Source organism: Marmota marmota, unplaced genomic scaffold (genome assembly GCF_001458135.2).
Source record: "Marmota marmota marmota unplaced genomic scaffold, marMar, whole genome shotgun sequence".
In the NCBI taxonomy this organism is placed as follows: domain Eukaryota; kingdom Metazoa; phylum Chordata; class Mammalia; order Rodentia; family Sciuridae; genus Marmota; species Marmota marmota.
Window position 1 is genome coordinate 45,018,014 of NW_026000026.1, and position 16,486 is coordinate 45,034,499.

The 16,486-nt window shown below is 38.4% G+C and overlaps 1 protein-coding gene and 1 pseudogene across 1 annotated transcript; one reads left to right on the top strand and one right to left on the bottom strand.

The window, feature by feature from the left end:
- Positions 1-2,749: 2,749 nt before the first annotated feature.
- LOC107146748 (zinc finger protein 239-like) lies at positions 2,750-4,099 on the bottom strand. Its single transcript, XM_015491013.2, has one exon. It carries the CDS (start codon positions 3,707-3,709, stop codon positions 2,750-2,752), a length of 960 nt encoding a protein of 319 aa, XP_015346499.1. The 5' UTR covers positions 3,710-4,099.
- The window catches only part of LOC107146824, a 117,503-nt pseudogene continuing 104,829 nt past the window's right edge, over positions 3,813-16,486 (top strand).

Sequence of the window (16,486 nt, forward strand, 5' to 3'; positions counted from 1 at the left end):
GGTGACTGTTTTTTTTTTATTGTATGTGATCTCTTCCAAGATTAAAAATTTATGAGTTTTTAATATTCTAAATTCTTGTCTTAAGCATGATGAGGGTTTGCTGACCTCTAAATGTAAGTTTGGTGCAGAGTACCACATGACTGGTACAAAGAACAGCCACGTGGATCTTCCTTCTGGAGAATTCATGATGTGTGGCATCCACAAGATATGATTCTTCTCCACTCGGTAAAGCCTCATCAACTCCGCCCCCAAATCCTACCACATAACCCTCAATTGTCAATGTCTCATACAAGAGCAAAACTATTTTGCTTTAAGCATTGTTTTAGGAGGTTAAAATCCTCTTTACTAAAGTGTGCAATACAACTGCATTGTAGGAAAGATGTGCACATGTGAGTGAGTCCATTTAATTATGTAACAAAACATCAAAAATGGAAACCCCAACATTGGTGCATCTGTTTCAGGTTTAGAAACTAGGGAGGGAAAAGATCAAGAGTCTAACAGAAATCAAGAAGCAGTTGAGAGTGAATATATCCTTGCTTTCCAATTTTACAATGAGGGAAATGTGCCAATACATTCATCACAAGTCAAAAATGCATTGAACACACCTAACCTATTGAGAATCCTCACTTAGCAACAGAGAATGCTGTACAATGTCAATATTTGTCCTCATTGCTGAAAGTGATAGCGCTCCACTGCCCAGGATCTTGAGAGAGGATTGCACTGAATATGGCTAGTCTGAAAAGGATCCAAATTCAAAATTCCAAGTACAGTTTTTACTGAGTGCCGATTGCTTTCACACCATTGTAAAGTGGAAAAACCCATAAATTAAACCACTGTAAATTGGGGAGTATCTATGCTAATGGACAAATGGCTGGACTGTATATAACAAAAGAACACTAATCCACAATCTGTGACTACAAGCTCAGAAAGCCAAACCACCACGTTTGTAGCAATGGCCCAAACAGCCAGGACTTAATCAATAACTAACAGCTTTGCTTATTTTTCCCCCCAGGGTTCTATGCAGGACCATTTAAAAAAAGCCAAATATGTCTTCTCTAACCACTCACATAGGATGGCTTGCTCTGGTGAGTTTACTTCTAGCTTCTTCATGCCAATGGCCTCCTGTCAGGACATTCCTAACTGAAGGATCCTTTTCTTTCATTAGAAAGCTTTCCAACTCCCCTACATACCTTTGGGTTTCTACCAAATGCAAGTGATGGTGACCAACTCCCTTGCTATCACAAGTTCTGAATAATTATCTGTTTCTTATTATCATCTGGGTAATCTATTTCCACACAATTCATAGAAAATATAGAATTAGTCGATAAACATAGGGAAAATAAAGCTCAACTACAAGTAATTTTAAAAGAAATGCAAATTAAAGCAACAATGAAATACATTTGGGGGCCTGATTTAGAGGGTACTTTGTAGGTTTTAAAAGGTTAAAAAAAAGTGTTTGCCCTTAAACTTGGTAATTCCAAATCTAGTCATTCTTTTTCAGAAATTGTCTCATAAGTGAACAAGGTACACAGATGTTCACAGACTAATTATTTGTACAGATTAAATGTTCACAAGGGGAATGAGTAAAATATAGGACATCCATGCTGTGAAATTCTGCATCATTCAAGAACAAAATATTGGTGATAGAGATGGCTAGAATACATGGGAGTGGAAAAGACATAATAACAGGTAGGAGTGCCACTTTGCAAACACATGCATGTGCTTGAGTGTTTTACACAACACCCATGGTGTTCACCCCAGCAGTGGGGCTGGAGAAGAAGAGAGAGGCTTTCACTTTATACATTTCTTCTTGTTCATGTTTTTAGGATGATCATATACTACCTTGGTAATAAAAAATTAAAATAAAAAGAATCAACTGGGAAATGCAGTCCCAAGAACATGTTATTCACTCTATCACCTATTTTCTCACTTCTCCTCATACTGTGGCTGAGTTATGTGGAATACACCATATGCATTGATGATAGCTTTGGTTCCTGGAACAATAGCCCAGATAATGAGGAGCCTACTTCATACACAATGCCCAGCCACACCTTGTCAGAGACAAGACAAACAGTGGTGCAGGTGTTGGAACAATCAAGGCCCATTTATCTGCCATTATCCAGGAATGAGCTGATCTCACTAGTGAATTTTCCAAAATAATAGCATCTTATCATTCTTGGAAAATGCAACATTTTTTTAATTTAACCATTTTTAAAGAAAATGTGTCTTAAATGCATTATACTGCTTCTGTCTTTTACAAGAGACTCTAGTGATCATAACAGAATCATACCTGATGATCTGGATTGTGGTTATGCCTATAGATCCCTGACCTGTACCTTATTTTGGTCCCCTGTCTGGGAGAGGCTGAAGCAGATGGGGAAGTTTGCTTCTACTTTGAATCACTGCCAATCACTGCAATTTTGAATTTATTTCTGATTTTAGGATTTCTATTGCCTCTCTCACTTTCTGCCCATCCTTTGAAGATAACACACCCGCTGGATTGCACCTTAACAGAAGGAGCCCCTAACTATTGCACATGCCTTAATCATTTAATGCTTCATTTAGTTTGTGTCCCCCAAGGGGGGGGCCAGAGTAAAGATTTGGGTGAGCGTGGTTCCCTGGGAGGTGACTCCATGAAGCACGGTGAGGGTGTCTGAAAGGAGGAAAAAAGGGAATGAAACCAATGAAAAATGCTTGACGGGTGGTTACTGCCATGAGAACAAATGCACTATTTCACTGGGGACCCTCTTCAGGACAGTGTTATTGTACACTCATAGCACTGGTAAGGCTTCTCTCCTGTGTGGATGCACCGGTGAATGTGAAGGTTTGAGCTCTGGCTAAAGCCCTTCCCACACTCTCCACACTTGTAGGGCCTCTCTCCTGTGTGGACTCGCTGGTGGATGTGCAGGTTTGAGCGCTGACTGAAGCTCATCCCACATTCCCCACACTCATAGGGTTTCTCCCCAGTATGGACTCGCTGGTGGATGTGCAGTTTGGAGCTCTGACTGAAGCCCTTCCCACACTTGTCACATTTATAAGGTTTCTCACCCGTATGGACTGCTTGATGGATAAGCAGACTAGAGCTCCTGGTGAAGCCCTTCCCACACTTGTCACACTTATAAGGTTTCTCATCCGTGTGGACTGCTTGATGGATCAGCAGACTAGAGCTCCTGGTGAAGCCCTTCCCACACTGCTCACATTTGTAGGGTTTTCCTTCTGTGTGGTCTCTCTGATAAAGTGGTATTTCTGAGTTCTGACTGAAGTCCTTGCCACACCCACCACATTTGCACTGTTTGTCTGCAGTATGGATTTTTTCAGAGGGGTGAACATCTGGGCTGGTAATTGGTATTTTCCCACAGTCATTATGGTTACAGGGTTGTTCCTCTGTGTGAGCTCTCTGATGACTACAGCTAACCAACTGTGATCTCCATCTATAAATATCTTTACAGTTACCGTCAAAGGGACCCAAAGAACCCTCCAACTGTCTACTCTGGCAATTTGCCTCATGACCAAACAATGGTGACTCCAGTTCTGTTACATCAGACACAAGTTTAACTTGAAGGTTTTCTGAACAACGGTTCATCGAAAGATTTTCCCCTCTTATTACTTTTCTCTCAGTGTTTTCTTCAGTTACAAAGAGATCTCTGCTCTCCTGAGGATCCTGAAGTTCTTTCTTACAGAATTTCACAGGGGAGTCTTGTGTGGCCATTTGGCTTGGAATTTCAAAGACAAATATATTTCACTTGCAATGTTTCTGAAATCATCACTTTGAAGAGTAACCACACTATTCCTGTTTCTGTAACTATGACAAGATGCTTCTCTCCACTTTTGACACAGAGAAATATCTCAGGATCCCCATGTACTTCTCTTTAAGGATTTATAATGTAATCCAGATTCCAGGTATTATATTGTCATCTCTTTCAAAATTGGCCAGTAGATGCCATAACAGATCCTGAAGTTCTTTCTCTTGGTTTTCCACAGAACTTTCATTCATGTCTCCTGGAACTTTGTCATATCTTCCTCTCAGGGAAATGCAGATTCCTGGCAACGCAGTAATCCGCAAACTGACCCATGCCCTCTCCATGGGCCCCCAACTACAAGTACCAGCGAACCACGCGCGGGACCAATTTTGCATGTTTTAAATTATCCAAATAAAAAAGCTTATAGAAAACTTTGTGAAAATATTTATTATAGACTGAGATTCATGCTATGACAACCAAGTACAGAGTTCTCATTGTACCATAAGAAACTACAATAGGTTAACCCAATAGATGGGGATCCCAAGGAATTTGTCCTCTAACTAGGACATTTACTTTTTGTATTGATTCCTTTTTATTAAAATATTCTTTTGGTGATATATTAAAACCATTTTCTTTTTTCTTCTTCTTTCTTTCTTTCTTACTTTGATAGAAAAACTCTTCAAAGTATATAATGCTAAGCAGTTATATTCTTCACACCTATATTTTTGTTAAGTGCCTATCTTCATTTCTAACTTGAAACGTTGGATTACTAAATAGAGGTAAGCACAGTATATCGTTATTCTACTGAAAATTGAGTATCTAAATATTCTCCCCACTATTAAACTATTTCAGAGATACCTGTGAAAAAACAGTTAAAAATTTTTTAATCAAGCCATTAAACTTTTTGATGCTTCTCCCACCTAGAGATGTAGCTGTGTCCCTTCTCCTTGAATCACCTGTAGAATACAATGGAATGTAGCAAGGCAAGATTTTCAAGGTCAGAAAAGATCAAGCAGCTTCACCTGTGCCTCTTGAGATATTCAGTGTGGAACCCTTGAGCTGTCATTAAGTCTGATTTCTCCAAGGTGACCTTGTGAGGAATCCCAGGCTGTGCGAGGAAGCCACAGATACATATTCTGCTTGGCAACCATCACAGCTGAAGTCCCAGCCTAGCTAGAATCAACTACCAAGCCTATGAGTAAAGATGCCTCTAAGTTATTCTAGACTTCATCTCCTAAGTCACCCTTAGTCAGTAAGTCCTTGCACAGGATGCCCCAGAGCCTACAGAGTGAAGATACAAGCCATATCCATATTGCCTTGTTTGTGAACATAATAAAATTAATATTTCATGCCACTAAGTTTTGGACTGGTTTGTTGTATACCAGTGGCAACCAGAACAGGTAAGCAGGTATTATTATAAGTGCTGAGAAGGGTAAGGTTGACCTTGGGGTTAAATGAGGTGAGGGATGCTATACCACTAAACTAATTTCACCCAGAAACATACTGATTTTGTTATTCCGTGACAACTTCCTTCCTTCTCTAACCCACTTTCAGTGCTACACTAAATCCTATGTTATGGTTTGGATCTGGAATATCCCCCAAGGTCTCAGATGCTCGGAGGTGGGGATTTTGGGAAATGATTAGATCACAAAGGCTCTGACTGACTAATAGATGAATCCATTGATGGCTGAATGGACTACTGGGAGATGGGACCTATTTGGAAGAAGTAGGTCACTGGGGAAATGCTCTGGAAGGGTTTATCTTCTCCCCAGCCCCTTTCCCCCTTCTCTCTGTGCTTCTTGGATGCCATGAGCTGAGCAGCTTTTCTCCACCACACCCTTCCACCATGACATTCTGCTTCACCTCAGGCCCACAGCAACGGACTTGACCAACCATGGACTGAAACCACTAAAATCATGAGCCCCAAACAAACTTTTCCTCCTCTAAGTAATTCTTATCAGGTACTTTGATCACAGTGAGGAAATTCTGACTAGCATACTCTAGTCTAGATATTTCAAGAGAAATGTTTTGTTAAATTAATGAATTAATTTTATTTAGGTATATATAATAGCAGAGTGCATTTTGATTCATTGTACACAACTGCAGAACAACCTTTTTTTTTTTTTTTTGCTGGTTGTATATGATGTAGCATCGCACCACATGTGCAGTCATAAAGGTTCCTAGGGTAATGATGTCCATCTCATTCTACCATCTTTCCTGCCCCATACCCACTACCCACTACTCCCTCCCCTTAGTCCAATCAAAGTTACTCCATTTTCCCATGCTCCCCACCCCCTGGTTATGGATCAGCATCCACTTATAAGAGAGGACATTTGGCCTTTGGTTTTTGGGGGATTGACTTACTTTGCTTAGCATGATATTCTCCAACTCCATCCATCCATTTACCTGCAAAAGACCTAATTTTATTCTCTTTTAATCCCGAGTAATATTCCATTCATCTATTGAAAGGCAACTAGGTTGCTTCCACAGTTTAACTATTGTGAATTGAGCTGCTATGAACATTGATGTGGCTGTGTCACTGTAATATGCTGATTTTAAGTCTTTTGGGTATAGATTGAGTAGTGGGATAGCTGGGTCCAATGATGGTTCCTTTCCAAGTTTTCTAAGAAATCTCCATACTGCTTTCCAGATTGATTGCACCAATTTTCAGTCCCACCAGAAATGTATGAGTGTGCCTTTCCCCCCACATCCTCGCCAACATTTATTGTTGTCTGTATTTTTGATAGCTGCCATTTTGACTGGCATGAGACAAAATCTTAGAGTAGTTTTGACTTGCATTTCTCTAATTACTAGGGCTGTTGAACATTTTAAACATATATTTGTTGATTGAATGTATATCTTCTTCTGAGAAGTGTCTGTTCAGGTCCTTAGCCCATTCATTGATTGGGTTGTTTGGTTTTTTGATGTTAAGTTTTTTGAGTTCTTTATATATCCTGGAGATTAGAGCTCTATCTGACTTGCAGGTGGCAAAAATTTGCTCCAAAAATGTAGGCTCTCTCTTCACCTCATTGATTGATTCTTTTGCTGAGAAGAAACTTTTTATTTTGAGTCCATTCTATTTATTAATTCTTGATTTTATTTATTGCACTTTAGGAGTCTTGTTAAGGAAGTCGGGACATAATCCGACATGATGAAGATTTGGGCCTACTTTTTCTTTTATTAGGCACAGGGTCTCTGGATTAATTCCTAGGTCCTTGATCCACTTTGAGTTGAGTTTTTTGCATGGTAAGACACAGGGGTTTATTTTGCTGCATATGGATTTCCAGTTTTCCCAGCATCATTTGTTGAAGAGGCTATCTTTTCTCCAATGTATGTTTCTGGCACCTTTGTCTAGTATGAGATAACTGTGTTTGTGTGGGTTTGTCTCTGTGTTCTCTATTCTGTACCATTGGTTTGCATGTCTATTTTGGTGCCAATACCATGCCATTTTTGTTACTATAGCTTTGTAGTATAGTTTAAGATCTGGTATTGTGATGTCTCCTGCTTAACTCTTCTTGCTAAGGATTGCTTTGGCTATTCTGAGTCTCTTGATTTTCCAAATGAATTTTATGACTGCTTTTTCTATTTCTATAAGGAATGATGATGGGATTTTAATTGGAATCACATTGAATCTGTATAGTGCTTTGGGTAGTATTGCCATTTTGACAATATTAATTTTGCCTATCCAAGAACATGGGAGATCTTTGCATTTTCTAAGGTCTTATTCAATTTCTTTCTTTAATATTCTGTAGGTTTCATTGTAGCTGTCTTTCACCTCTTTTGTTAATTTGATTCCCAAATATTATTATTTTGGGGAGGGGGCAATCATGAATGGAGTAGTTTTCCTAATTTCTCTTTCAGAGGATTCATCACTGATGTTTAGAAATGCATTTGATTTATGGGTATTGATTTTATATCCTGCTACTTTGCTGAATTCATTAATTAATTATAGAATTTTTCTGGTGAAGTTTTTTTTTTGGATCCTCTAAGTATAGAATCATGTCATCAGCAAATAATGATAGTTTGAGTTCTTCTTTTTTATTTGTATCCCTTTCTTTCATCTGTCTAATTGCTCTGCCTAGAATTTCAAGGACTATGTTGAATAGAAGTGGTGAGAGAGGGCATTCTTGTCTTGTTCCAGGTTTTAGAGGAAATGCTTCCAATTTTTCACCATTTAGAATGATGTTGGCCTTGGGCTTAGCATAGATAGCTTTTACAATGTTGAGGTATGTTCCTTTTATCCCTAGTTTTTCTAGTGATTTGAACATAAAGGGGTGCTGTATTTTGTCAAACGCTTTCTCTGCATCAATCGATATAATCATATGATTCTTGTCTTTAAATCTATTGATGTGATGAATTATATTTATTGATTTCCATATGTTGAACCAAACTTGCATCCCTGGAATGAACCCCAATTGATTATAGTCTATTATTTTTTAAATGTGCTTTTGTATGCAATTTGCCAGAATCTTATTGAGAATTTTTGCATCAATGTTCATTAGGGATATTGGTCTCAAATTTTCTGACCTTGATGTGTTTCTGCCTGGTTTTGGTATCAGGATGATACTGGCTTCATAGAATGAGTTTGTAAGGTTTCCTTCCTTTTCTATTTCATGGAATAATTTGAGGAGTATTGGTATTAATTCTTCTTTGTAGGTATTATAGAATTCAGCTGTGAATTCATCTGATCCTGGGCTTTTCTTGGTTGGTAGACTTTTCATGGTGTCTTCTATTTCCTTGTTTAAAATTGATCTGTTAAAATTGTGTATGTACTCTTGACTCATTTTGGGTTGATCATATGCCTCTAGAAATTTGTCAGTGTCTTCAAGATTTTTTTTTATTTTACTAGAGCATACATTTTCAAAATAGTTTCTAATTGTCTTCTGTATTTCAATAGTGTTTGTCGTGATAGTTCCTTTTTCATCACAAATTTTAGTAATTTGAGTTTTCTCCCTCCTTTTTGTTAGAGTGACTAAGTGTTTGTTAATTTTATTTTTTTAAAGAACCAGCTTTTTGTTTTGTCAATGTTTTGAATTGTTTCATTAGTTCAATTTTATTGATTTTCACTCGATTTTAATTATTTCCTGACTTCTACTACTTTGGTGTTCCTTTGTTCTTCTTTTTCTAGGGCTTTGAGCCATAATGTAAGGTCATTTATTTGTTGACATTTTCTTCTTTTAGTGAATGAACTCCATGCAATGAACGTTCCTCTTAGCACTGCCTTCATAGTATCCCATAGAGTTCGATAAGTTGTATTGAAGTTCTCATTTATCTCTAAGAATTTTTTGTCTCCTCCCTGATGTCTTCTGTTATCCACTTCTCATTCAATAGCATATTGTTTGAAGTAGCTTCTCCTTTTAATTTTATCATTGATTTCTAATTTCATTCCATTATAGTCTGATAGAATACAGGGTAGTATCTCTATTTTTTTGTATTTGCTAAGAGTTGCTTTGTGGCATAACATTTGATCTATTTTGGAGAAGGATCCATGTGCTGCTGAGAAGAAAGTGTATTTGCTCATTGATGGATGGAATATTCTATATATGTCTCTTAAATCCAAATTATTGATTGTATTGTTGAGTTCTACAGTTTCTTTGTTTAGTTTGTTTGGAAGATCTATCCAGTGGTGAGAGACGTGTATTAAAGTGTATTGTGTTGTGGTCTATTTGGTTTCTTGTATTTGAAAAGGGTTTGTTTGACATACATAGATGCACCATTGTTTGGGACATAGATAGTTATGATTGTTATGTCTTGTTGAGCATTGTTGAGATTGTTATGTCTTGTCCCTTAAGCAGAATGTAATGCCCTTCTTTATCCCTTTTCACTAGCTTTGGTTTGAAGTCCACTTTATCTGATATAAGAATGGAAAGCCCTGCTTGTTTACATGTTCCATGTGAGTGGTACATTTTTCTCACCCTTTCACCTTCAGTCTGTGGATGTCTTTCCCTGTGAGAAGAGTCTTTTGAAGACAATACATTGTTGCGTCTTTTTTAAAAATCCAATCTGTCAGCCTATGTCTTTTAATTGATGAGTTTAGGCCATTCACATTCAGGGTTATTATTGAAATATGATTTGTATTCCCAGACATTTTGGTTTATTTTTGGTTTTTAACTTGACTTGGTTTCTCCTCTAATTGGCCTTTCCTGTAGTTTAGTTCTTCCCTTTGCTGATTTTTCATTGTTGCTTTTTATTTTCTCCTCCTGGAATATTTTGCTGAAGATGTTCTGTAATGCAGGCTTTCTAGTTGTAAATTCTTTTAAATTTTGTTTATCATGGGAGTTTTTTGTTTCATCATTAAATCTAAAGCTTAGTTTTGCTGAATGTAAGATTCTTGGTTGGCATCCATTTTCTTTCAGAGCTTGGTATATGTTGTTCCATGATCTGGCTTTGAGGGTCTGGGTTGAAAAATCTGCTGAAATAGAAAGTGGTCTCCCCTATTGTGATCTGATTCCTCTCTCTTGTGGCTTTTAAGATTTTATCCTTATTATGTATCTAAGCATTTTAATTATAATGTGCCTTGGTGTATATCTGTTGTGATTTTGTACATTTGGTGTCCCGTAAGCCTTTTGCATTTGGTTTTCCAATTTATTCTTTATGCTTGGGAAATATTCTGATATTATCTCATTGAAGAGATTGTGCATTCCTTTGGTTTGAATCTCTGTATCTTCCTCTATCCCAATAACTCTTAGATTTGGTTTTTTGATGCTATTCCATAAATCTTGGATATTCTGTTTGCAGTTTCTTACCATCTTCACTTTATTTTTCAGATTATACACTTTGTCTTCATTATCTGACATCCTGTCTTCCAAGTGATTTGTTCTGTTGGTGATGCTTTCTATTGAGTTTTAAATTTGGTCTATTGTTTCCTTCACTTCAAGGATTTCTGATTTTTTTTTTCAGAATCTCTCTCTTTCTTGAAACAATCTTTTGCTACCTGTATTTGCTCCCTTGGTTCTTTGTTGGAATGATTAATTTTTTACTGTATTTGGTTATGTAGGTTATTCTTTAATTCACAGATCATTTTAAATGTATATATTCTGAAGTCCTTCTCTGACATTTCATCAACTGCATTGTCCATGGATTCTGTTATTGCAGTATCCTGGCTTGTTTGGGTACTTTCTTCCCTTGTTTCATGTTGTCTATGTGTCTTGCTTCCTTGCAGTGCAGATCTGAGGTATTACAGTTTCTACCCTATAATCTTGTAGTAGCCATGCAGATTATCTGTACCTCACCTTGGTGTTGGTCTTCCAGCCTCTGCCTGTGTCTTCAGATGGATGCTACTGCAACTAAAGATGGTGGCAGCAAGAGCAGAGACAACTCGAGATAGCAGTGGGGGTGTCCCAGGATGGACACAACCATTTCAGAGATGGTGCTGAAAGGATGGGTCTTATACTGGCTTTGGGATGCCTGTTCTGAGATACAGCTGTTTCTAGGCCCTGTTTGTTTTTTCAAAGTGGAGGCTACTGTGTGGGGAGGGCTATGGTGACAGCTGAAGTGTTCCAAGATGGGGGTGGGTTAAGCCTGGGCTCCCAGGTGGGTCAGGGTGGTAGTCCTGGGCCTGGACTCCCGCAAGGTGTTGGGGGGTAGTCCTCTAGAAATGTTTTTAATAAGAGACTTCAGTGAATGTTTACAGAATTCATGGAAAAGCTGAAGTTGTATGGGTGAAGGGCCACTACTGCGTCTTACCACTGAATCAGCAGGTCTGCTCCTATCCTCATAAGTGCTATGACCACAGACTCCTCACACATATCCCCTGCAAGACAGAGAGAAATCAGAGGCTACCTATTAGTCACTGTCTCTGCAGAAAGGTGGTATCCACATTCCTTCTACTAATTTAATTTTGCATGAATGAATTTCACTAGCAAAAATATGTAAAGGCTAAGAGGTCTAGACTTCCAGCTTCTACAGTATGGTGGGAGGTGAAGCAAAGAACTGGGTGATTCAAAACCTTCATCCTAAGGAGGCCTTACTCCTTTTGGAAGGGGGAGGAGTACTAAGATAAATTTGGGTTTCCATTCTGATATTTATGAATTTAAAGCATTTTTTTTCTAAATCTACTTCAGAAAGTATAAAATATTTAAAGTAAGAAGGAATAAGAGAGCATAAAGCAAAAATAAGCCATGTTGATTGTTAGAACACATCAGCAGAAACAGGACCAGGTAAAATGGCTATGCTGAGAAAGTGACCTGGAATTTCAGTTGTGGAGGGTTCAGCATTGAAGAGGAGCAGAGCAGTGCTGGCCTTCACCACACCTGTAAAGTCAGCCATTCCTGAGCAGGACATAATTTTCTTGCTGTGTTAGGTAATTCCAGGTTCTGGACAATTATATCCCACCTTATAGATTGGCTACAATTCCAGGTGGTGGCTAGTACTTGTAATTTTTTACATCTTGGTTGTCATGCTTTTTCTTTGAACTTCAATTCCCTTATCAATAAAATGGGGAATAGTAGTGTACAGAATCTTATCTTTTAGGCAATCACTTAAACTTAGGAAAAAAATCACCCTTTATCCTTTCTAATAGCATGCATGCCTAACATAAGACAATAACTAATCAAGACTTCAGCAGCTGGGTTGTAAATAAGATATCTGACATAGGGTTTCTCTTTTATTCTTATGTATTTCTCTACTTCTTGGAAACTAGTAGGATAACAATGTTCCTTCTCTTTTCAATCTTTGCTGTAGTTCCTTCTTCAGACATACAAACATGTATTTGCAGAATCTCTCCTTTGAAGACAATGTTATGGAGCTGAGCACATATAATTATATCAATAACTTTCAATTAGCTCCATCAGGAGTGTTTCTGAGGACCCAGATAATTTTCTGTAAAGCTTCTGTAATTTCTAAGCAACGGGTGCTTGTCATAACCCCATTATACACCTGGATGGATCTGTGTGACTCTTCCAACTTTAGGTACTTAATAAGCCATTGTGATCAAGGGTAATACCCTTAGCTGGCCTCACAACTCACCATGGCAGTAAGTGGTATTTAGTCAAGTTATTCTTACCATCACCTTCCAAACTTCAAGCTCTTACAAAGACATGAGGACTCTTAAGTGATTGTTGACTTGAATGTGATAATAATGTGGCTCTTGGTGAGACCATATCAGTGCCTCTTCCCTTCCTCTAAAAGAAAATAAAGATTTTCTGTTCGAGAGGCAGGGTTCTTGATATGAGATCGCTAAAGCTGCCATTTCTGCCTGATTTAAATCTCAAGCAAGCTCTCATGACATGCAGTATTATTATTGGTTTTATGAGGTAATTATAATTCAATCTTGGTTTCTTGGGTTCTCTCCTAACTTCAGTATGATGTCTCCTTGACTCAGTGCCATAATGGAAAATGGGTGAAATTATCCAACAGAGGTGTATCTGGGAAAAGAAGTAATCATAGCTTCCTTTTTCTACCATGGCTCTTTTACCAAACATCATGGTCTTCAGTGAACTTGAGGAAAACCATTTATTTAACTGAGTTTGGGTTTTTCCAAAAGTAGACCCTTAGACAAGAACTTGAGAGCATATATTTTATTTGTTAAATGAGTTCATAAAGTACTGTGAGAAATCTAGGAAGGAAGAGAAAGGAAAGAATCAATACAGGGTATTAATGAGCAGCATAATGTTGTGAACAACTGGGGTTCCATCCCACCAGGAGCTCTGGGAGATTTTCTTAAGCCCACACTTCAGAATTGTCTCACTCCACAAAGCTGGGTCACTTATTCTTCAACCTCCAACTATCATCGGTTGAAGGCTGCTCATGGAGGATTTCACTCTCCAGAACTACCAACCTGACCATCTTGCAGGTGAGGAAAGTTCAATGACCAGAGAAAAACCTCAAAAAGAAAGAAACTCAGGTGTTTGAGGAATGTCATTCCACCTGTCTAAGAAGAGTGTATTCAAGCTACAGGTAATTTCTGGAATTAACCTGTGGGATGGTGGGCAGAACATTAAGATTATCTGCTACACAAACCAAAACCCTATCTAGATAAACCATTCACTTTGCCTTTCATATGTTTCTTCTGATAACTGAATACTTTGCTAGGGAAAGGTTTGTTGAATTAATGCATAGTGTTAGGCCATGGAAAGAGCAACAAACATTAGACTTAGATCAGAAATTTTAGGAAAACTAGGACATAACCCCAAATCAAGAGGACTTGACAACCTATCACAGTGTTGGAAGACTAGACAAATCCAAGACCAAGATAAAAGATTCAGATGCAAAGTAGGTGGAAGGAAATGTATAGCCAACATTCAAAGATGAAGGCAGCATTGGAGTAGGACCATTCAGGTACATTAGAAGAAAGTGGCCTAAATTTTAAATTTTTATTAAATTCTTCTTCCCTTGAAAGGAGTAAAAATTCTTTCAATATAAGTGGGGCTTTGTATGCTAATTCCATGAACAGCTATGTAGTGGAATTGTCCTGTTGGCTAGGAAGATCCATCTGATTTTCTTTCACATCAACTTGAATTAAGACACCCAACTAATCCAGTTAAGGAAAGGCTGGCACAAGAACTATAAGATCATTAGCTCTGCTGGCAGTCACATGAAACAATCAAGTGTGCAGGTATATAATGGTAGAAATAAGAGTGATTTCAGTGAAAATGGCTGAATTAAGACCTTTAAATTTTTAACCTTCCAAAAAAGAAATTTTTAAAATGGCAACAATTAGAATCAACTTTTTCAGTACTTTGGAAATTAGCCAAAAGTTTTAGCATCCTTGGAAACATATAGTCAAACATTATGGCTTATTCTTGGTAGTAATAGTGAGCTTGTGGCATTTGAACTTTGTTCCATCTCCCTACTTCCCAGCTTGGTGATAATCTTGAAAAATAGAAATCTGTGTTCCTGATACCAGAAGGAGAAGAATGGACCATATTTTTAAAAATTACCATATTTGACCTGGTGGTTCTCTGGAAGATTTGCCTTTATTTGAGCTCACTTTAAGCCACATGTTGATTCAACACCTCTGAGAGGGAAAGGGAGGAAGATGGCATTTGCCAAATGTTTTATCATCACAGCTAATTGAAGTGATGGATAACAGTTGAGGCAAACAGTAGACTAAGCAAAAAAAATCTAAAAGTAAAGGCTAAAGTATAAAATGTCCACAAGAACTTTGAAAAGTTCCAACATCTTCCTGGGAAACTGGAAGTTTGTATTTATGCCAAGTGCTGAGTGTGGCTGTGAGCATGCTCAAGAAAGAACTGAGAAATTCACACATCTGACTGATCTTCAGATTCTGTGCAAACAAGTAGCAAAGACTAAAACAGAATTTCTGAAGGATGACAACATGTAGCAACACACATACATAGACCTCAGGAAAAACTCATTTTCTCTAGGCTTTTAAGGAACTCTCCAAATGATAATTAGCTTACCACTAAACTGAATAGAGATTTCAGTTGCCACTTATTACAAAGATACCGCAGAATTAGTTTATAAAATTCATTAGACAAATAAACAACCACAACTAGCAATAACAATAAACCCTGAATGGGGGGGGGGGTGACATTAAGTTCCAAAGTTTCCATACTACATCATATGAAATTTCCAGTTTTTAACAAAAATTATAAGTCATGCAAAGAAAAAGGAAATCAAGTATGACCCATACATAGGGGGAAAAGCAATCAATACAAATGGTCCTAGAGGAAGCACAAGCATTGGATTTACTAGAGAAAAGCTTAAATATGCTATTTTAAATGTGTCCAAAGAGCTAAAGAAAAGTATAAGAATAATATTTCAACGAAAATGAAAAAAAAATTTACTAGAGAGATTCAAAGTCATATTTGAACAGGCTGAAAAAAAAGGTCAGTTAAATCTGAGAACAGGATAATTGAGATTATCCTCTCTAATAGCAAAAATAAAAAATGATGAAGAAAAATAAACAGAACTGAAACTCCACCAAGGAAACCAGCGGCCACCATCTTGGAGAGCTGAAGTAACCACCGCCACTCTCCGACAGATTGCAACAATAAAACAGGTGTGTGTTACTCAGCTCAGCTCCCATACAGTGGGGAATTAGCATAAAATCTCTCCTAGGCTTTCCGGGGGAGGGATTATCAGAGCAAGCCTGCATAAAGACGCGGGGAAAACTAGAGACACTTGACCTTCAACTCCCCCTCCCATTAGCAGCGAAAACGAAACCTGTCTAGCCAGCACTGGGGGAGGGGCAAGTGGAAAAAATCAAAACAATAGAGTGCTGGGGTTCCCAATAGACACCCTCCACACCCAACAAACGGCAGGCCCAGAGTACAGTTTGAACTGCCGAGAGGCATCACTCAGGGGAAATCTGGTCTAGCAGGAGAAACCAGGGGACTACAGGCCAGGCCCTCGTGACTGGGCAGCTGGAGACCGCATGCCCGCCGGCAACAGCCCACCCGCTGCCCCTGCGACTGGACAGCTGGAGACCACCCGCCCGCCAGCGACCAGGAGTTGAAACCAACCAGAGACAGTGCAGTCCCACCCCCCCATTCAGACACCCTGGCAAGGAGCCTGGGGCCAGAGAGGTGACGTCACTGGAGCTCGGCCGTTGGAATTCCTTCCCAGCAGAATCCACTTTAGCAGGCATAGTCTACCAAGACAAAGGAGAGACAACAGAGATATACAAAACCAAAACAAATCTATAGAAGAGAGCAGAAACACAACAATCAAAAAGAGCTGGAAAGTAACGTGAACATCATGAAAAAACAAGGAAAAAAAGGAGTACAAACAATGCAGGACAACTTAATTCTACAGGAGGACCTAGAAGCATCAGAAACAGG